Raw genomic sequence first — 20,895 nt, 5'->3', positions numbered from 1 at the left:
TTCGTTTTGCTTTCCTTTCTTCCTTCCTTCTAAATGCATATGTTTCTAAAATCATAAGCGGAATCATAATAATGATGGTAAAATTTACCAAGCAAGTGTTTACTATGTACTAGGCTATACTGAGCACTTCACATGGATCATCTCCTTTAATTTTCCCAATAACTCTGAGTGATGATATAATTATTACCCCCATTTACAGAGTAGTTAAAGCTTAAAGAAGATAAGTCATTTGTACAATGTTACATAGCAACAAAATGGTGGGTCTGGGATTCCAGCCTGGGAGATCTGTTTCTGGAACCATATACATCACACTTTGAAACTGACCAACTATCCTGAAAACCTCTTTCTGAGTCCTTACTCTTCTGTCTCATTTTTGATGACTGCATAGTAGTCTATCGTTCAGATGTACGGTAATTTCCCCAAGTCCCTATCATAGGACATTTGATTGTTTTCAATGTTTTCCATAATACATTCTCCAGTGAGCATCCCTCTAGTTAAATATTTGCTCAAAAACTAAAATTAGAATTTTGAGGTCAAAGCATGTGGGTAATTTTAAAGCTTTTGGCACATGTTGCCAAGATTGTCCTCCAAAAGTAATGACCAAATTATACTTCCTACATCCTTATTCACACTGGACTACAAAGTGATTAGAGGCAGCTCAAATTCTGCCACATGAATAATAAAATTTAGATTAATTAGGGGCTCAGGGTAGCCTAACCTTTTCCAGTGGAAATTCCATCTTCCCAGAGCAGAGGAGCTGGAGCCAGATGTGGGGCAGGGAGGATTCTAGCGCCAAGAGCTCAAGACCAACTTCGTTTAATTTTGAATCAGCTGAGTAATTTCTAAGTTTCTCAGAAATGCCTGCTCACCGGTTGTCACAGTATAGCCACGGTCCCGAAGGAGTATTGTGTGTGCAGTGTCCATGAGGGCCTTGGCTGCTGAGTCCAGATGGCAGCAGCCCTGAGCAGGGGGGAGGATGGACACCCGGGGCTCAGGACTCAAAGGTTCTTATCCCAGTCCTGGCATCGCTTCTGAGCATGAACAAGACATGATTAAGCTTCGTTTCCTTCATCTGCTAATGCTGGGAGTGCTAACACCTGGAGCTCCCACCCTCCACCCCCGTGGGCCCCTGTAGCCCAGAATAGGACAAGTCCTTGCCCCCATGGTCCCACACTCCCACCCTTCAAACCTCTCTCTACAGGAAGGGCCTGATTCCTTTGAAGGGTTTGCCTGATTTTAAGGGCTTGTCAGATCCACACAGGATCATTAATCACATCTGCAAAGTCCTTTCTGTCCCATAATGCATCCTAATCACAAGGCAAGCCTACCAGTCACAAATCCTCCCTCACTCAGGAGGGGGGCCTGTATAACACGCATACAACCAGGGGTGGGAATCTGGAGGCCATCTCAGAACTCTGCCTACAACGGCCACTGTGTGGACAAGAGAGGAAATGATGAATGAAGGAACGCATACATGAAGGGCTCACTTGTGCAGATGGAAGGGAAGAGAATGGTCTAAATGGACACTAACCTCAGGATATACCCTAGAAATCTGAGTTGGACAGACTGCCGGCTCACTTCCCTCTTCAAGGAGCAAGGACCAGGATGGCTACCAGGATGGCTAACTCTCCGCAGAGGGTTAGCTTACACAGAAGGCGAACGTGTGATCTGTTCCCCTAAGTTTGGAGCAGGGATAAGCGATAATAATCCAGACAGCTGTAAAGACGAAAAGGCCATACTTTATTTGTAAGGCAACAAACTTTGATTCCAAACCCCATTTTCCACTTCCTTTTCCTTCTCCCACCTTGTGGGTGTTTTTACTGTCCCCTCAGAGGAGCGTCCTCTCACAGAGACCCACTCTGCCTGCTTGGAGAACCCACCTGAGAAAGGAACATACATTCACCCAGCCATTAAAGATGATGCAGGAAACCGCCACCAACCCACACAGAGCTGGTCCATGAAGAGAGGCAGGGCCCTCAGCGCCATTAATCCTGGGTCTCCTCTTTGTAGACCGTAACATCACCCTAATCCGTGACCACGTTACTCCCAAGTACTCACACGGGCCTGGAGGGTTGGACAGGGGCTAAGCCACCAGAAAGAATATCCTCAAGGGGAGAGGTTAAGCCAGCCTCCACGATCGGTGCTCTTTTGGCCCGAATTGATGAGCCCTGAGACCAACCAGGGGCCTGGGGGTGACTCCCCCGTGTGTAACTCAGGGTGGGTTCCTCATCTGGGGGCCGAGAGGTGTGGCTGTTCTGGCCAGCACTGGGGACCACTCCACTTCACCCAGCCTTACAAAGGCTGTCATTACGCAGGAGCCTCACCTCTTTCTGAGAAGCCTTTTGGCTGAAAGGTGTACTCACTCATTCAACAGTGTTTTCTGAAGACCTCTAATGGGCCAGGTACTTCATGCTGGGCGCCAGTGATTTAACATCGTAAAAAAAAAAAAAAAAAATCCTTGTCTTCAAGGACCTTATATTTGGTGAGGAAGACAGGTTGTTAACAAGATAACTAAGTAAATAATAGAACTTAATAAGTGATGGTAAAGTGCTCTGGAAAAAAACAAAGCTGGGAAAGGGGAGAGGGAAGGCCCAGGGGAGGCCCCGGGAGGAAGGAAGCAATTTTAAATAGGGTAGGCAGGAAGGCCTCCCCAAGAAGGTGACATGTGAGCCAAGTGAGGGCGTAAAGGTGAGAAAGGAGTGAGTCTGCTGGATATTTGAGTAGCTGCATGTGCGAAAGCCTGAGGCAGCAGCCAGGCTGCCAAACAGCAAGGGGGACAGATGCACATGGGGCTGGGAGGGAAGAAACAGGAGCCGGGACAGAGCAGCCAGGGGGCCGACCTCCAGAGCTCAGGGGGCCTCCGCAGACACTGTCGCACCTCTCTTTGGCTTTCATTCTGAGTGAAATGGGGGCCCTGGCAGGGTTCTGAGGAGAGGAGTGCCATGACCCTACTTGCATTTTTAAGGGTTTCTTCTGGTCCCTGTGTGGAAAACAAGCAATGGGGGTTGGCAGCGGTGGGGCTGCCTCCCCGGGCCAGGAACATCAGGTCTGGCCAAAGGGGCTTTGGATCAGTGGATCAGTGGAGACACTGGCCCCAATAAGCAGATCTGGCGTCAGCGAATTGAATGTCTGGGTCTGAGGCCAGCTGAGGGTCTGCGAAAACCACAAAGCAGGAAGGAAACGAAGGGACATGCTTACCAGGACCTCAGGAGGCTGGATGGTGGCTAATGGATCAACCAAGTAGAAGGGAGAAGCAGGTGAGATTAGCAATCTAGCTGGCCAGCAAGCCAGTGAAGCTCACTTCAGCAGTCTGTCCTTCCAGCAGATAGCATCTGCCCCCTCCCCAAACACTGTTTTGTTTTGGGGTTTTTTTCCCATTCACCAGATACTTACTGAGTCCCAACAGTGTAGCAGGCACCTTGAACGCAAAGCAGTAAATCAGACAATCAAGTGCCCTCGGCTTAGTAGGAAAGACAGTCAAGTGATCTTATAAATAAGAAATAAAATACTTAGGGGTTGTAGCAAGTGCTGGCAAAGATACAGTGTTGAGATGAAATAACTGAGAAAGTCTCCTTCTCAGGGCTGATTGTTCAGGTGAGGAAGAAGAGTATTCCAGGCAGACAAGATAGCATGTGCAAAGGCCCTGGGCAGGGAGGGGGGGCAATCCACATTGTCTCTGGGAACCAGAGGGAAAACTCCGTGGGTCAGAACATTAAGGGTGGGCCTGGGTGCTTCCTGCCCAGGTGGTCCCTGACTGACTGTGAAGAGCTGCGGAGAGGCACAGGCTGCAGCTGCCAGGGTGCTGGGTGGGGGAAGGGCAGCTGCAAGTAGGTCCTGAGCACCAACCATGCTCACTACCCACAGAGACTCCAGAAAAGAGCTGCCAGCACCAGCAGTTATTAGGCCAACTCAGAACGAGCAACAAGGGAACCAGGGCCCATTGCTAAATGGTCCAAGCATTTTAATAGGCTCAAACCTAAAAGTGCGACAGAAAGTGTAAGAGATTGCTTACTGTTCTTGATCCCATGAGAGTCGCAGTTCTGCTCAAAAACAGAGAAAGAAGAGAGTAAAAACACTGTATTCCTTCCAGGTAGATCTGCAAATTAAGGAATACTGTGCCTATATTTTTAGCTCCAGCTTTGAGTGAAAACAGAAAAGGGAAAAATGAAATCCATGGAAATGCATTTGCCTAACACTGTTGTCAAATCATGTAATATTCCAGTTTTTTCCCAGCTAGCGTAAAACATATATAACTAGATATAGGATATCCCTCAGGGAGAACTGACCCCTCCTGACTTGTTCCCCCATGCTTTCCTGCTGGGACACGTGGAAAGTGCCAGACAGGCCCCCACTGTGGGCCGAGTGCTGGGACCGCATAGCCCCTCCTCCAACCAGGCTGCAAACACCCCCATTTGCATAGCAGCTCCCCAGGCCTCTCTTCTCTTCCTTCTTCTCACTTGACCCTTTGCCTCCCCCGAAGCTCACAAAACCGTTTCATTTCATTGTGTTTTCATTCACGCAGGAAGCCCACCCTGTTCATTAAGATGGAAGTCCGAGATAACAAAGCTGCTCTCCATCCTGTTTGTTTGTTTTAAGAATGAAAGCTATTTCCTCAAAATCCAATTTTTATGTCTTTTTTTTAAACGTCTCATTTTCCCTTTCTAGTTCTCTCTCTCTCTCTCTCTCTCCCCGGCCTACATCATGCTCTGTGCCCTTTTGAGTTACCTCCTGAAGAGCTTTTAAAAAAACAAAGCCGCAAAGCCTTGCTCTCTGTCCCTTGGCTTCCTGGCCCCATGGCTTCTCTCCCCCCTCCCTCTCTGGCCAGTCCACCTCTGGCTCATCCCCCTCCTCCTGAGGTCTCAGCACCCCCCCCAGTGACATCATTCTCTCCCTCCCAACCTGTCTCCACAAGCCAAGCTCTCCTGAGAAGATGATCTGATACCAGCCTAGACTCCCCCACTCAGTGTCCTGTGGGTCTCCCCTCTGCAAACCCAACTACCCCTTCCCCAAAACCAGTGCCTGCTCTTGGTCCCCACCCCTCTCAGGGACCTCACCTATGCCCAGTCGCCATAGCCATCAAGCCGGGGCTCCTCCTACTCACCAGTCCCTGACCCAGAGCATTCCTGAGCCCCACCAGGTGTCTCTGGCCTCTGTCCCCTCCTTGACACACCCAAGTGTGCCCTCGCTTCCTCTCAGATGAACTCTTCCAGTAACCTCCCAACCAGTTCCTCAGCTGGGGAACTTGGGACCAGTCACTTTACCTCCTGGAGTTTCAGTCAGTCTCTCCTCAAATTTGTTGTAATGACACTCACAGCAAAGGCTGGGGGGGAACCCACTGCGGTCCCAGGTACAAATATAAATCACTTAGCACCAAGCTCAGCATGTGCCAAACAAACGTTCATCCATCTCTCCTTCCCCCACTTCTCCAGCCCTGTTCTCCAGCCTGTGGTTTACCCTCTAGAGACAAATCTGATCTCTAGAGTCCTGTTGGCCAAACACACCCTGCAATTTTCTGCTTCCAATCATCCAGCTGCAGAAGTATTGAGTGTCTTTTTTTTTCCATCTTAAACCCAGTTGATATTGTATAAAATTATCTGGTTATTTTGATTTATCTAAAATATTCAGATCAGGAGGATACCTGAATTTAAAAAAAAAAAAAGTATGCTTTTTTAAAGCTTGTCTCAGGAAGTTTTTATAAAACCAAATAGAAAGAACTCATTCCTGTTAGGCATTACCCTTCCTTCCCACCCTGCTTTTGGAATGATTTGCAATTCAAATTGAGGATAAACTGTATTTTCACTTAGGAAAACACATTCCCTCTAGCAAGAAAGTTCTCTTTTGAAGAAATCCCCCACCAAAGAGCCATATCTTAATATGTGCTACAATTTAATAAGAAAATGTTGTTGATCGTTTCTCTTTCTTGTTCTTTCCCGTCATCTCTGTAATGATGGACATTTAGAACTACACAATCTCTCTCTGTCTATCACACACACACACACACACACACACACACACACATACACACACACATACACATACACATACACATACACATTCCTTTGTCTTTTCCGATTTCTTCCCAACAAATCCCCATAAATTTCAGAGCTCAGATTTAACTTAATTGAGCTGACATCAGCTTAGGGCCAGATCCTCAGTGTCAAAATGAAACAGAAAATTGAATAAAACCCATGCTTTAGCTGAATTATCCTGACAATTGCCCAAATTTCTATATCCCCTATGAAAACTACTTCGGGATCAATAGAGAAGAAAAAGCACACTGGTGTGTTCAGTAAAGGGGACAGATTGCTCTGGAGTGTTGAGTGTGGGGCTAGGGAGCCAGACCTGTTGGGCTGGAACCCTGGCTCTGCCTCTTACCAGCAGAGGGGCTGTGGTTGTGCTGTTATCTCTGAGTTTCAGTTTTCTTATCCAGGGGTGAGGATTTACTCAATTAACTCATGTAGAACAGTTAGGATAAGGCCTGACACATGCTAAGGGCTCAGTGACAACAGGAATAATTTTTATTCCAGATAAAATCAGTGTGGTTCCAAGTGCTAGGAAGCCGGAGGCAGTATAATGTAAACACCAGAGACTTTCTCGCTCAGACAGCCTCGGTTCAAATCCTGACTTCATTCGCCCTCGGCTGTGTGACTCTGGGCAAGCCACAGCCATTCTATGCTTCAGTGATACCATCTGTAAAAAAGGCATTAAAAATTGTAACTGCATCAAAAACAAACAAACAAACAAAAAAACAAAACCAAAAAATTGTACCTGTATCATGGAAATGTGAGAATGAAGTGAGACAATGGGAAATACTTAGCACATATAGTAAACGCTCAATAAATTTTGTCTGTTATTTTTCCTTGCATTGTACAAAAATAAAGTCAATTACCTCACCGTACACCTTCTATTTAAGTGGTATCCCCAAACAAGGCTGGCAAGACCCTTAGACCAAAGGAGGTCAGACTTGTTCTCTCCGCAATTGGCAGCCAGTGCGTAGGCGACCTGAACTCAGCCAATCGGACCCTCCCAGATGGCAACTCCGACACTGTTTCTTAAATCAGAGAGAGAGGGATGCGTGGACTCGGGCAGGGCAGCGTCTCTGGTTTTTCTGTCCTAAAATGCATACTTACAAAATCGACACACGCTCTTTACAGCCAGAAGAAGCACCCATAAACATATAAAGAAAATATGATTAAGGGACGCCTGGGTGGCTCAGGGCGTTGTCTCTGCCTTCGGCTCAGGTCATGATCTCAGGGTCCTGGATCGAGGCCCGCATCAGGCTCTCTGCTCGGCGGGCGCCTGCTTCCTTACCTCTCTCTCTGCCTGCCTCTCTGTGTACTTGTGATCTCTGTCAAATAAATAAAAATTTTTAAGTGTGATTAATGTCTTTGCAACACACCCCCTTCCTTTCTCCTTACCGATTCGCTAAGTTGCTGGGCAGCCAGTTCTCCTCCACATGTCACAGGCATCCCTCAAGGTCAGTGCATGTCTACTGTACTCACTCTGTTGTGGCTCCAGACTCTTCCATAATATAAGTGCCCCACTATTTTTTCAAACACTCCTCTTTGGACGGGAACCTTTTGGATCTCCATGGCATGGCCCATCCTCATTGACCCAGCAAGACCCATTTCAGGAGTCAGCCCCACAGAAATAAAGCACTGGCTTGCACAGGAGGCTGCACGTACAAAGCGAAGCTGAGTGCACGCTGCTCTCAGTCTCAGAACCTGGAAATAACCTAAATGCCCAGCCATCTCCCCTGATCCATGTGGTCTTTTGCATTTGGTTTGGGGAGGGGAGAACATTCAACTGCAAAAAGTGTTTAATGAAAACCACTAGTCAAACCCAGGTGAGAATTGGGAATTTTAGATTCCTTCCAACAGTGAAATGTGAGACGCTTTTCATTTTTGTGGGTTAGGGGAGGAAGGAAGAAAAAAGTAAGATGCGTATGTCAAGGTCAGATTACTACAGCACAAATGGGTGATTGTTAGGTCTGTATTACCTTCATGGACAGCAAATCTGAGTCCTCAGAGAACCCAAGTTCAGGTTTTGCTTCTACCCAGAGAGTCTCAAACTACATGATGCATCAGATTCATCTGGAACTCTTGGGAAACTGAGGGTTGAGTCAGCAGGTCTGAGGGGAGGCCTGAATTGTGTGTCTCTCACAAGTGACAGGGTGACATGGGTGCTGCTGGCAGGGGGAACCACACCTTGAGTTGTACAGATCTGACTGATTCACATTTGCTATCTGAACTGAATTCCCCTGACTGGTCAAATAGTGAGGTTGATTAAGGTGGCTGTCCATGTGAGTTTTCCCAGGACTATCACAGTTGTTGCTCTGGAAGTCCCGAGTCCTAGGCAAGCCAGGACCGTTGGATTAGATTGGAGTCAGTCACCACAAAGTTGAAAAGTAACCTAAGTGAATGAAGTGGGTTGGTTGGAGACTTTGGCAAACAGAAGACCTTATATGCCCACTCTCTCAAGCTTTACCCAAGATTCCCCTCCTCTATCATTTAATGGCCAAATGACCTCTTAGAAATTCTGAGAACCTTTGTCGTGAATTTTTTTCTGATGATAGCTATAAGTGTCCATAGGTGACGGGTCACAATGAAAATACTGGAAATCAGTGACTGTCCAGGAACAAGATGAAAATAGTTTAAAGAGAAGGCAGAAGAGTCTACCTGTCCATTCAAAAACTGAGTGTGGTAGCCAGCCCGCCACATCACCCCCCCCCCAGTTGTCACATCTTTATGCGGCTCTCTCCTACACTGGATAGGGCTAACCTGTATAATCAGTAGAATATTGAGATGACAACTATACTGCAAAATATTTTTTTTTAAATAGGACATCATGGAAATGATGGGTTTTGACTTCTGAGGACAGGTCATAGAGGCTTCTTACTGCTTTTTTTGATCACTTGCTCTGGGGGAAGCTAGCCACCATGTTGTGAAGATACCCAAGCAGCCCTATGGAGAGATTCCTATGGCAAGGTATTGAGGCTTCCTGCCAACAGCCACGTGAGGGAGCCATTTTGGAAGCAGATCCTCCAGCTTTAATCAAGCCTTCAGAGGATACAGACCCAGCCAACGTCTTAACTGCAATCTTATGAGAGCCTCTGAGATGGAACCATGCAGCAAAGCCACTCTCTATCAAGAACTCTGAAAATTCCCCAAGGTCCAAAGACACAAGAAGTTGCAAAATGGCAGCTGGCAGGGCCACCAACAAGTTTTATTCTGCCTGCATATTTTTTTAAAACGTGAATTAGTTACCAAATCTAAAAACCAGGTTATTCCCATTGCAAATCTGAATTTCCAGCACCGTCTGAAAATTTAGAAGCACTTTTACTCCTGCAGGTTGAGGGCAGGCCAGGACCCAGTAGCACCTGCCCCTTTCGCTAGGGGAGCGAGGGACTTCTCTGCCCTGCATCAGCACACCGTCTGCCTCCAGCTATCTCTCTCCCCAGCTGGGGCCCATTTGTGAACATTACCTGCTATTCCTCGAAGTCTGTGATCCTTGACTTAGAGAACAGAAACCTTTTCACTGGTGATTCTCAAAGTGTGGTCCAGAGACCAGCAGCAGCACCTGGGAACTTGCTAGAAATGCAAATTTGAGGGTCATTCCAGATATTCTGGGGTGAAGCCCAGTGATCTGTATTTCAACAAATCCCCTAGGGGACTCTGAGGCGTGGGGAAGAGCCACTGTCACTCACAAATACAGTTTCTTGCTTTGGGCCCACTTCATTAGTTTTCTAGGGCTTCCATTAAAAAGTGCTACAAACTTGGTGGCTTAGAAGAGCAGAAATGTATTGTCTCACAGTTGCAGGGGTTAAAAGTCTACAATCAAAGTGTCGGCTCCCTCTGACACCTGGAGGGGAATCTGTCATTGCCTCTTGCCGGCTTATGGTGCTTGGCCGGCCAGCTTTGGCATTGCTTGGACCATTGACACATGGCCTGACCCCTCCATCTCTACAGGCCCTTCTCCATGTGAGTCCTCCCTTCGTCTTCCCTCGGGGTGTACCTGCCTCTGTGTCCAAATTTCCCCCCCCTTTTTTTAAAAAATTATTTATTTATTTGACAGAGAGAGATCACAAGGAGGCAGAGAGGCAGGCAGAGAGAGAGAGGAGGAAGCGGGCTCCCTGCTGAGCAGAGAGCCCGATGTGCGGCTTGATCCCAGGACCCTGGGATCATGACCTGAGCCGAAGGCAGAGGCTTTAACCCACTGAGCCACTCGGGCACCCCCAAATTTCCCCTTTTAATAAGGATTCCAGTCCTACTGGATTAAGGCCCACCCTGAGACCTCACGCGAAGTCGCTGGTCTCTGTAAAGACCTTGTGTCCCACTAAGGTCCCGTTCGGACCCCCCTACTCAATTAGGACTCCACATCTGAGCGGAGGGCGGGGGAATATGATTTCACCACAACAGAAGCCATGTTCTGCTTTGCCATAGAAAAGACTCAAAATGCCTGAGGATCTGGCCGCACCAAAGGCAGACTGTGCCCCTGATGCCGTGCCCCAGAAATGCCAGCGGCCCGTACCTTCTCAGGCTTCGTCTCAGATCCTCGGCGGTCCCACCACGCCAGGTTCTCTGGGCGCATCTGAGGGCCCGCCCAGACGCCTTCGGAGACCCGATGAGGAGCAAGAACCCAGAAGCAATTCGATCTCCAAGAATCGGCTCCCCTGTCCTTTTTCCCGGGTGCATGCTTAAACAACACATTTTAAATTGACGGCTAATGGCACAATGTACTGAACCCTGGCCCACCATTCCTAATTCTCTGTTGTGACTTTAAATTCTTCTGAGCCTGTGATTTCTCAGGTGTACACCGAGGGGCTTGAGCGACCCCGGGGCGTAATCTCCCTTCCAGCTCTAAAAGACTGTGACTAATTGACATTAAAAGAACTTTCCGTTGCAGAATACCCAATCCCCTCCCCTCTCATTAAATAAGCCAATGTTATATGGGACAGTATGTCCGAGTTCAATGAATTAGTTCATATGCTCTGTCAAGTGTCTCCTATAAGCCACGCACCTTGTCCTCTTCTTCCAAAGTCTATGAGTTAAGTGAACCCGTTGGTGACTCAGATAAAAGTCTTGAGGCATCCGTGATCAAAAGCGAGTGAGCAGATTTCCCACCCCTCCATGGACACGGAGGGGCTTGGCAGCAGCGACACCGCCACAGGGCTCGGCTTCTACACGGCGGGACGTGGTGCAGAGCCTTGCAACAGGAGCCCTCTCCCCCAGAAAGCCCACCGCATAATCCAGGGCTAAGTTTCCACCCTGTCCCAGGTTTCTAACTCGAGCTGAGTCTACTTCAAAAGAAGGAAAGCTTGTTTGGCCTAATACCCATGAAGCCTCGGTTTCAGGAATGTGACATGCTGTTAAGCCACAGCCGTGTAAGCTTGCGGCCGCTGAGATTTTCCAAGGATGAAAGTTTCACTTTTCAAAGAAAAAAACATGGCACCGCAAAGCTGGAGAGACGTAGGTGACCGGTGTTGACTGGCCCTGAGAAGCTGTCTCCCAAAGAACACCTACTGTGTGTGGGCGTGTTCTGGGGGAGGCCCGGGAGGCCCAGGAGAGGGGGTTCAGTTTACAATGAGGAGACACAGTTGCTACTACCTTGGACTAGCTCTCAGGAGGCCGAGGGCGAGGACAGCTGGGCAGAGGCTGGGAGTAGCACGTGGCATTGGGGAGGCTAGGGAGCACTAAGGAGAGTGGCAGGGTCCTTCCCTAGGCGCTAGGTCAGGTGGATGGTCAGCATGGCACAGCGGGGAGAAGCCCCAGGCTGGAAGCTCTTGGTCACAGGGCGGGAGAGAGCGTCCCCAGCAATCAAATCAACACCAGGGACTCAGCGTCTCTGTGAGGTCACATGTCAGGCCCCCTGTGCCCCCGCCTTCCCATCTGGCTCCATGGTTTGCCAGAATGATCAGTGAGAGCTGCCCAGTGCCACTGGAAGATGATGCGGGGCTGTCCCGGCTCCCTAGATTGGAGTTAATCTGCATTTCCAAGCCAAGTGTGGATCTGGGGGACCGAATTAATGCATACCAAATCTCAGAGAATCACAACTCTTCAATTTTGTAAAGGAACTTGGAGGTCATTGAACCTAACTTCTCTCCCTCTACGCCCGAATCCTGATGCTGGGTTAGTTTTCCAGTTTCTGTTTGGATGCCTCCATGGACAGGGAGCTTGCTCGCCCAGGAGGTAACCTGTGTCATCACGGAAGGGCTCTAGTTGCCTCAAAATGTTTTCCTTATATGGTGCTAACTTCTTCCTTCTAACTCACCCTCCTGAGTGCATGCTCCGTCCTTTGAAACAGGTCTGAACCTGTATTTTCTGCAACACCCCTTGAACTATTTGAAGGCGGGGCCACCAAAACCTCTCTAAACATCCCTCATTCCTTGCATGGTACTTTTGTGGGATGGCTCCCAGACCTTCGAAACACGTGCTCCCCCCCACCCCCACTTTCCAAAACCGAGAGCCATTTTCCAGAGATACTGAGAGCAATGTAGGTCAGATTGTGGGCTGTCTGTGGGCAACGCTGGAAACCTGAGCCAGCTGGCCTCAAAGGCCACAGATGGTGGCCACTTCAGGAATTAAATGATGATCCAGATCCACACAGCCCAGGGTGACTCTTCCAGAGGACCCAGGCAGCACTGGCTAGGCCTGAGGCTGAGTACTTGCAAGCCGGGGAAATCTGTAGCCTCTCACTGTTTTGGGGTAAAAGCAGACCCTGGGTTGGAGTCCGTGGATACTGGACTTCATGGACACTGGTGGGGAAACCACTGGGCCCTGAGCTTGGCATAGAAGGGAGAAGCCCGCCCCCTTGTGGACCTCTGGAGGGTGGCAAGGTGCGCAAAGCACCCTGAAACCTCACAGATGAGAAGGGGTCTGGCGGAGTAGCTGCTTCCTGTGCCTGCCCCCATTTTACCAGCTGCTTCTGGCAGCCTGCAAGAAGGGTGATCTGGACTGTCACGGGGCAGGGGAGTGGTAGCAGGGGACACAACGGGAAGTTAGAAGGTGGAGACCCCTGGGTCTAGTTGTCAGGCCACAGAAAGTTGGAGATAAATCAGGCAGGTGTTGAAAAAAGAAAGGAAAAAAGGGGGAGGGGGAGGCTGCAGGAGGCCTTTCCTGGTTCTGCCACTCCCTGGGTGGCCCCCGGCAAGCCACAGTCCCTTACTGGGCCTCCCAGGGCTGAACTGGGTGAAGGTTGCATCCCTCTGAAGACTCACACATTAAGAGACCCAGCTGGAGGCTTTCAGCGGCCAGGACAGACAACAGTCTGTCCAGCACCACATCCAGCGAGGACAAGAGGGGATGGCAGGTGGCCAGGGCAAGGGCACATGAGGAACAGGAGGCAGGGGGCACCAACTCTACCAGCATGGCAGGCCCACCAAAGCCCTGCAGGGCGCAGGGCCCTTCCAGCATGCGGCAGGAAGCCCCAAGGAGTCATTCCTCACAGGGGGTCTCCCCTCTTTCTGTACCTTGGGCCAGCCTTACCTCTAGAACCGTGACCTTCCTGAAATGTTTCTCCACTGGGTGATGCTCGGACACTAACCCAGAGGTGTCTGTGTTGTAAAATGTGCCTGCCCCGGCTAGACATGACCCAGGCCTAGTGAGTGTGCAGCGCGGCAGCCTGCAAACACGTCTTCGACCTCACACTCAAACACTTCCAAACTGCCTTTACTCAGCACCATGCCTACTATCAGAGATTGGGTTTTGACCATCTTTGCGAGGTAAATTCGGCATGACCCTGTAACCGATGAGCACAGCTGGGTGAAATGTAACCTGGGAAACTCAAGCCAGAAGCGCTTTCCTCAAAGCTCTCCGGATAAAAAATGGAGATGGATTTAAGAAATTGAATTCTATGCTAAAATGGTTCCATTTCTTTTCTGCAGATGCTCGCAGAGACACATGGTCAGGGAGTCACCGAAGACGTTATTTTAAAATGCTTAACTGTCCTCTGGCAAAATGAAAGATATTGAAACCCTTATAAAATGGCCTTTTTAAAAATTACCTGAAGTAATGTCCTCAGGCTAGCGTGCTCCTAGCTGGAAGCATCTGGGGCAAACGTTAGGAGGGGAGGGGTTGTCTTGCACACCAAGGCGCCCTAAAGCTTTGGCTGAAACTAAGTTATTTAATTTTTCATTAAAAAATAAAAGTATTATTAGGTTATTATAAGACATTTTAAGTTATTATGTAAACACCCTTTAAAAATTAGAGGATTCCAGGAATAAGTACAATCTAAGTTCCCCCTAAAAAATAAAGTCAGGTACAACATGTAACTCTAATTGTAGACAGAACCCTTTGCAAACACCTATTTAGACCACCCAGTTTTCTGCAGTATTGCCAAATTCTAAAATTGTAATGAAAATTTTAAAGTCCAAAACCTACAAGCCATCAGAGGTTCAGTAAGCAGATTGTGCCATTTCCAAACTGAAAATGTGCTTGCCTAAGCAAGTCACTGGGGCTAACCTTTCTGGATGGGGAGTCTGGCCTTCAGTTGAGAACATGGCTATGCCAGGGTCAGAAATGTGACCAAACTGCGCTTTTGCCGAGGTTAGCCAAGGTTCACAGGGTCATGACTGGGCCATTTTATCAGTCATGTCAGGCTCACACCCTATTGCCTGGCATAGATAAAAACTTTATCTGTCAGCTTGCTAAATCGACTCCTCCTGCCTTATTTTCAATAAAGAAAACCTGGACTAGCTCATCTAAATCAGAGGCTGGCCTCTTCCAGTACTGTTTTTCACAGGCGACTGCTGGTCTCATTTCGGTCAGTAACTGTCCGTGATCAGAGTGACCGGCTTTCTCTTACCTGAATCCTTCAGGAAAACAGTGCTGGCACTATGCAACAACATAGATTTATTATGGTTATTAAACATAATAAGTTTATGGCTGAAGGTGTTAGAGTATGATAGTTCTCAAAGTATTACCTTTGCAAATCCATCTTTCCCTAATGCAAATCGAGCAAAAAAAAAAAAGAATCTAAGATTAACTTCCATAGGTATTTCTAAATAGGGTATCTAAACCATAGAAACCTTTACAAACTTACCTTTGCACTAACTCACACACACATACATTATGTTTTCTAATGACGTTGAAGAGAAATAACAGCTAAAGTTTCTTCCTCATGAGAAAATAGATATGCACAGATAACAAAGCCATGCACGCGGACACATCCATATCTGTCTGGTTAAATATACAAATATAAAACCAGGGAACTTCCCCCCCACAGGAATCTTAAATGCCAGACAAGCACCTTCAGATTTTTCTTTATTTGGAAACTATCCAAGTTCATTATTTTAATATTTAAAGACTGTGGTACTGTAGTAGAGACACATAAATATTATAATATACATTTAGAAATTAAATATAATAGAATCAACATGACACTGTGTAAAACCTCATGTATGCTTCAAACAGGTCTGAGTTCCGGGCCCTTGCGCCCCTCAGATCTCCCCCTGGAAACGGGTGAACTTCGCAGGGAGACCATCCACGGGGTACACGGTGGGACTGGTTTTCATTGTAGGAGGTCCATTTAGAAGCTGCCATTCACAATGCCTGGCCAGCTCCACTGTAAATATTTTGAGCAGAATTTTTGCAAACTCCTTCCCTACACAGCTCCTCAGCCCTCCTCCAAATGGGATGAAGCTGAACCTGGACGCATCCTCCGGGTGAGGCAGCAGGAATCGGTCAGGATTAAATTCATCCTTGTTGGTGAAGATGTCTGCCACGTCGTGAGTATCACAGATACTGTAGATAACATTCCAGCCCTTGGGAATCTGGTAACCCTGCAAAAGATTAGACAGCCCCCAGGGCTGACAAACCCCAATCCAACTTTCAACAACAACAAAAAGCCATCACTGATAACCAGAGGAGTTATGAGTTGCAGAAAAGGGGGCGTGAGGAGAGAGACAGGACAGACCTTCAGACTACCGAAACACGTGTCCACATGGGCCAGGGTAATGCTATCAAAAGGGTAAGCAATGTAAGCCAATGCACAGGGAAACGAAGGGGAGGTTTAAAACCACAACACAAGGAGTTGGGAGTGGGGGGCAGTGGGAAGAGAACTTTGAACTTACATTTAATTCAAAAGTCTTAAGAGCAACCCGAAACCCTCCTGGAACTGGGGGATTCAGTCGAAGGGTCTCTTTAATAACACACCCGATGTATTTAAGCTGTTCCAAAATTTCCATGTCCAACTTGTTGTCTTGATTGCTCTTGCAAAGTAAACCCTATCAAAACAGTCATACAGAGGTGAACGGTTATTTTGTGCTCCAATAAAATCAGCCCAGCAGACGTAAACAGGGCTTAAGTGGCGGCTAGACCCAAAGGGCCCCAGGATGGGAGAGGGTGAGGGTGAAACTATGAGCGGCTAACGACCATTTGCCTCCACCCCTTGGCCCAAATCCATTATTTACAATTCCAAGAGAATGCTGCTCCCCACTTAGAACTACCTGGCTTCCCTACCCCACCCCACCCCCATCACCACCACCACCACCACCACTATCTACCGCCACCTAGAAGTCCCCATTCATGCCCTTGAACACACAAATTCAAGAAAGTAGAATCTATCTGAACATCTCCCACGTACTGCAGAAAGTGGAGAAGGGGTAGGAATACAATAATTAAGCCCTGCGGAGTGGGATTACAGCTCAAAGTTCCTTCCTTTTTATTCACAAAGCTAATTCTCTTTCCAAATTGGCCCACCCACCCCCTGGGCCCTACACTTTCAAAATACTCAGAGAGGACAGCACACTTACATACTGGCAAATTGGCTAGGGAGCAGCTGAATTTCTTAATTCCCCCTACCTTACTCTTGAGCTCCTCTCGAACTTTCTGGAGAACATGGGGGTAGAGCCCAAGGTAAGTAATCAGAGATGTGGCTGCACTAGCTGTGGTTTCATGTCCCCCAAAGAGGAGTTCAGTTGAAGATTGCTTTAGTGCCTAAGAATGGAATAAGACAAACGTTTTTCTTTTTACATGTCTGCATGCAATTTTACACAGCAATTACTTAGAACCGAACTGAAGGTTCTGGAAAGAAGATGAGAAGGGCTAAAAGTTCGCTGACAGAAAGCCAAGGAAAGCTACATTTTTTTTTTTTTTAAACAAAATGCATAGTCTCTTTAGTTCTGCTGGAGCAGGAAAACTAGTAAAATCTCACTACACCGGGAATTCTTGAATGAAAGCCTTGGTTGTATTAAAATCGGGCCAACATTCTTTATTTACATTTTGCAAATTCCAGCTTTCCCTGTAAAACCGGGTAGGGCTATGGGACGCTCCCTGTTCCGCAGCAGCCTCTCCCACAGCTCTGTGGACCCGGTGTCTCAACCTTCCGGGTCCCATCCCGGGTGTCTGGGCGGTCTGCCCACTCCGGAGTCCGGACGTGCGCTTTGGGGTAGCCGCGCTTGGAAAGCCCGGGGACCAAATTCCGCAGCGCCTCTTCCTGAAGTCGCCACTCACCTGCATGTCCAGCCTCTCCCCCCTCTCCCACGAGTGCTCAATCAACAGCTGCAGCGCATCTTTGCAGCCGCCGCCCGCGCCGGCCGTCCGCAGCCCGCAGATCTTGGCGCGAATGTTCTCCTCTATGCGTGCGTGGATGAGGTTCCGCGCCTTCATGCCCTGAGCGCGGAGAGCGGCGGCTGTGAGCGGACCCCGGGTTCCCGCGCCCCCGCGCCCCCGAGCCTCCAGCTCCTCACCCCCGCACGCTCCCTCACCCGGTACAGCCCGCTGAAGGGCACGTCGATGGGCAGCGAGAAGAGATTGCGGGTCATTTCCTCGAAGGCCTCCACCAGCTGCTGCTCCGCGTCGCCGCCGCTAGCCAGCCGGGGTTCACAGCCCAGCAGGATGCGCATGGCGATGCGGAACATGAGGCGCTTCACCTGGGGGTAGACCAGGAGGCCGCGCTCGCCGCCGCTCAGCCACTGTTCCAGGCAAGTGCCCACTTCCTCGGCGATCACCGGCACGTAGCACTGGAGCGCCTCGCGGCTGAAGGCCCGCATAATCACCTGAGCTCCGAGGAGGGCAAGTGTTAAAAGCGCCCCCGTGGCCTTCCGGGATCCCCTTCTAGCTACCCTCACCCCCGCCAGACACAAGGCACTTCCCGACTAAAGTGGCCTTGAGCGGGTCACCTCACGCAGCTAGCGCTCTCCCGGCACCTAGATCCTCCAACCCCTCCACCGGACGGGGTCCCCCTTCCAGGCCAGGCAGCGCCACCCCGCCCTCACCTTCTTGCGCTGCTTGTGCGAGGAGTCGTGCAGGTTGGAGAGGCAGCCGGAGCCCAGGATGGTGCGCACCGACGCGGGCCAGTGCACCGACACCAACCGGTGCTCCCCGAGCAGGATGCGCCGCACGTTGTCGGCGCCCATCACCCGCACCGTGGGCCGTCCGAACAGATGCGTCTTGTAGATGAAGCCGTATTTCCTGCGCTTCATCTGCAGGAACTTCCTTCGCTGGGAGAGGAGAGCGGAGGAGAGAGGCGGGCGTGAGGGGGCGCCGGGGAGCGCCGCGCCTCGGGCTAGCCCGGGTCCTGGCCGGAGTCACTTCTCCCTCCGGGGACGCCTATCCCGGCGGCGAGACGCCCGGAGCCGAGTCGGGCTCCTGAGAATCGTCCCGTTCCGCCCAAGCTCCCTTACCTGCAGCACCATCTGCAGTGTCTCCCCGAAGAAGGGGAAGCCCATAGTTCCGGGGGGCAAAGGGAGGGCGCAGCTGCGGTCGCGGCTGCTCACGCAGTACAGGTCCCAGAGCTTGATCGCGGCCAGGAAGAGCAGCAGCGGTAGCACGAAGGTGCAGAGCGCACTGGCCAGCAGCGCCGGGAGCCCCATGGCGCGCCGCGGCCTCCCGCGCCACCTGCCGCCGCCGCCAGCGCTCCGAACCGCGCCGCGCGCCCGCTTTATAGGCGGCCCAGGTTACTGCCCGCGTTAGCTTGGTCAGACAAATTAGTTCACCCGAAGTTCATCTTTAATTGCGGATTGGGCCCCTGGCTCCTCCCCCCGCGAGGCGCTGCCCAAAATCTTTAACCGTTTGTTCCACGCCGAGGCAGAGGCGGCACGGTGGCGGCTTCCCCCGGAGCGCGCCTCCTGGGGTGCGGGGCTAGGGGCAGCCTGCCTCCCCCTTACAAGGTGTGCGGAGCTCCGAGGCGACGGCAGAGGCCGACCCGGGCTCCGGGGAGCGGGAACTCCAAACCCTGGGCTTCCTGGCGGTCTCTTTGGAACCCCCACCCCGCCCCCCGCCTTGTCCCACGGGCGGTCCCAGCCCAGAGCTGCCTTCAATGGCTTTCCATTTTCCGGGGCCTCACGGGCTCCTTTCCACCTGCTGGGGAAGCAAAGGGAAGTGCGTTCAGGAACCGACTAGCTGCCAAGTCTCACACTGGGGAAACTGAGGTCCAGAACGCCGAGCAAAACTCAAACCTCCCAGCTCTCCCAAAGATCCCGCAGAAGAGCCCAGGGCCACGACCTAAGCCAGAGCAGGCGGTGGGGGGAGTCAGATCTGATCCACGGATGATCCTGGATTCCAGTTCCCAAACCCCTCAAGGAGGCCAGCGCTCATGAAGTCCTAGAAGGTCCGCCTTAAAGTACAAAAGAGCCTCCAAGTCCCTCAGGACTCCAGGTGAAACCCTGCACAGTCTGAACCCCAGCTCTGATCCCCCAGTGGGAGACCGAGGGACAATTCATCCTCCTCGAGACGGCCAGAGCTCTGCGAACCGGCCATAGTCGGCCTGATTCCGAGGGCCCTGGGACTCCCAGCCCCAGCTAGGCAGAGGGGAGGAGGATCCTTAGACCTGGGCAGTTAAGGTGAGGCGATAGATGAAGGAAAGCCTGGGAGTCTGCACTCGGGGGCCGGCTCCATCTCCACTTGCGTGACCTTGAGCAAGTCACCACACATCCTTGCGCCTGTTTCCTTCTCCTTAATATGGAGGCGGTAATTCCCCCATCTGTCTACACCCCGGGGCAGTTGTGAGTTTTGGAAAGGGTCACCTGGCTGCAAATACTTTTCCCGGCTCCGCGCACTCTAGAATGATTACTTCATCCGGATGACCTGGACTCGGGGCCCACGAGCCTTCCTCTGCTCTCCCAGCTCCCACCGACCGAAGCCACCCAGGTGAGCGGGGTGCTCGACCCACCACCCAGGCCTCTGCCGGCCCCTAATGGGAGCGTTGAGAGAATCTCTACTGGGAAGCACGTCCGCCGGCCTTCGCCCAGCTGCAGTCGGCTGCTGTGCTACTGCAGCCAGTGTGGGGAGCTCGGACACCGCGGGAAGGGCACGTGCGCACCCCACTTCCCACCTGGCCGGCCCACACGCATCCTTGTTTGGAGCGCGGAAAGCACCAGCGGCGCGGAAAGCGAAACAGAATGCAGTACGTTTGTTTAAAACTAAACTCCGGCTCTTGCAGGAGCACGCCGCACGCCTTGGAAGGTTTCCCTTGTAAATGGAAAACTCTTTGATCCGAAGAGCTGTTAAATATGTGGCCCTCCCGCGGCCGTCCCCAAAGCCGGCGGGGTTGGAAAATGTCCGTAGCGTGGTCGGGACCGCGCAGTCCCACAACGCTCCAAGCCGGAGTCGCCACAGGGCTTGTTTGGGACTCGGAGTTTCAGAGGCTCTAGGGAAGGGCCTCTCCCACTGTCATTTCTTCTCACGTTTTGGCGACTGCGAACGGTGCCAGCCAACTTCTAGGCACCGGCGGGAAGGAGGCAAGACGCGCTAGAATTCTCAGAAATCCTACTCCCGCCCCTTTCTAGACCGCGCTGGGGCTGGTGAGCAAAACCCGCGAGCGGGGGCGTGACCTGGGGCCCATTCCCAATCCTCTGGCCTGACCTGCCTGTGACCCCTGCAGGCCGGACCGTGACATCCGAGTGAACTCTGCAGGGCCACCTCGCCAAGTTCAGCGCGCGCCGGGTCACAAGATGAG

At 50.7% G+C, this 20,895-nt stretch overlaps 1 protein-coding gene across 1 annotated transcript; it reads right to left on the bottom strand.

Annotated features, from left to right (window-relative positions):
* Window positions 1-15,243: 15,243 nt before the first annotated feature.
* LOC125084774 (cytochrome P450 26A1) lies at window positions 15,244-19,054 on the bottom strand. The gene is made up of 7 exons (XM_047702566.1): window positions 18,623-19,054; window positions 18,215-18,439; window positions 17,705-17,995; window positions 17,451-17,609; window positions 16,800-16,934; window positions 16,070-16,222; window positions 15,244-15,778 (listed from the first exon to the last, which is right to left on the bottom strand). Exons 1-7 carry the CDS (start codon window positions 18,809-18,811, stop codon window positions 15,437-15,439), a joined length of 1,494 nt encoding a protein of 497 aa, XP_047558522.1. The 5' UTR covers window positions 18,812-19,054; the 3' UTR covers window positions 15,244-15,436.
* Between the last annotated feature and the right edge of the window lie 1,841 nt (window positions 19,055-20,895).

Source organism: Lutra lutra, chromosome 14, assembly GCF_902655055.1.
Source record: "Lutra lutra chromosome 14, mLutLut1.2, whole genome shotgun sequence".
Classification (NCBI taxonomy): Eukaryota; Metazoa; Chordata; class Mammalia; order Carnivora; family Mustelidae; genus Lutra; species Lutra lutra.
Note: the sequence above shows the minus strand (reverse complement) of the source record. Positions and strands in the feature narration are given on the sequence as shown.

Bases quoted from the DNA above. Each gene is read 5' to 3' on its own strand.
- LOC125084774 (XM_047702566.1), bottom strand. From the start codon at position 18,811: ATGGGGCTCCCGGCGCTGCTGGCCAGTGCGCTCTGCACCTTCGTGCTA. The intron at 18,440-18,622 runs GTAAGGGAGCTT...CTCCTCTCCCAG, and splicing joins CACTGCAGATGGTGCTGCAG to CGAAGGAAGTTCCTGCAGAT. The intron at 17,610-17,704 runs GTGAGGGAGCGT...CTCCGCGCTCAG, and splicing joins CCTTCAGCGGGCTGTACCGG to GGCATGAAGGCGCGGAACCT.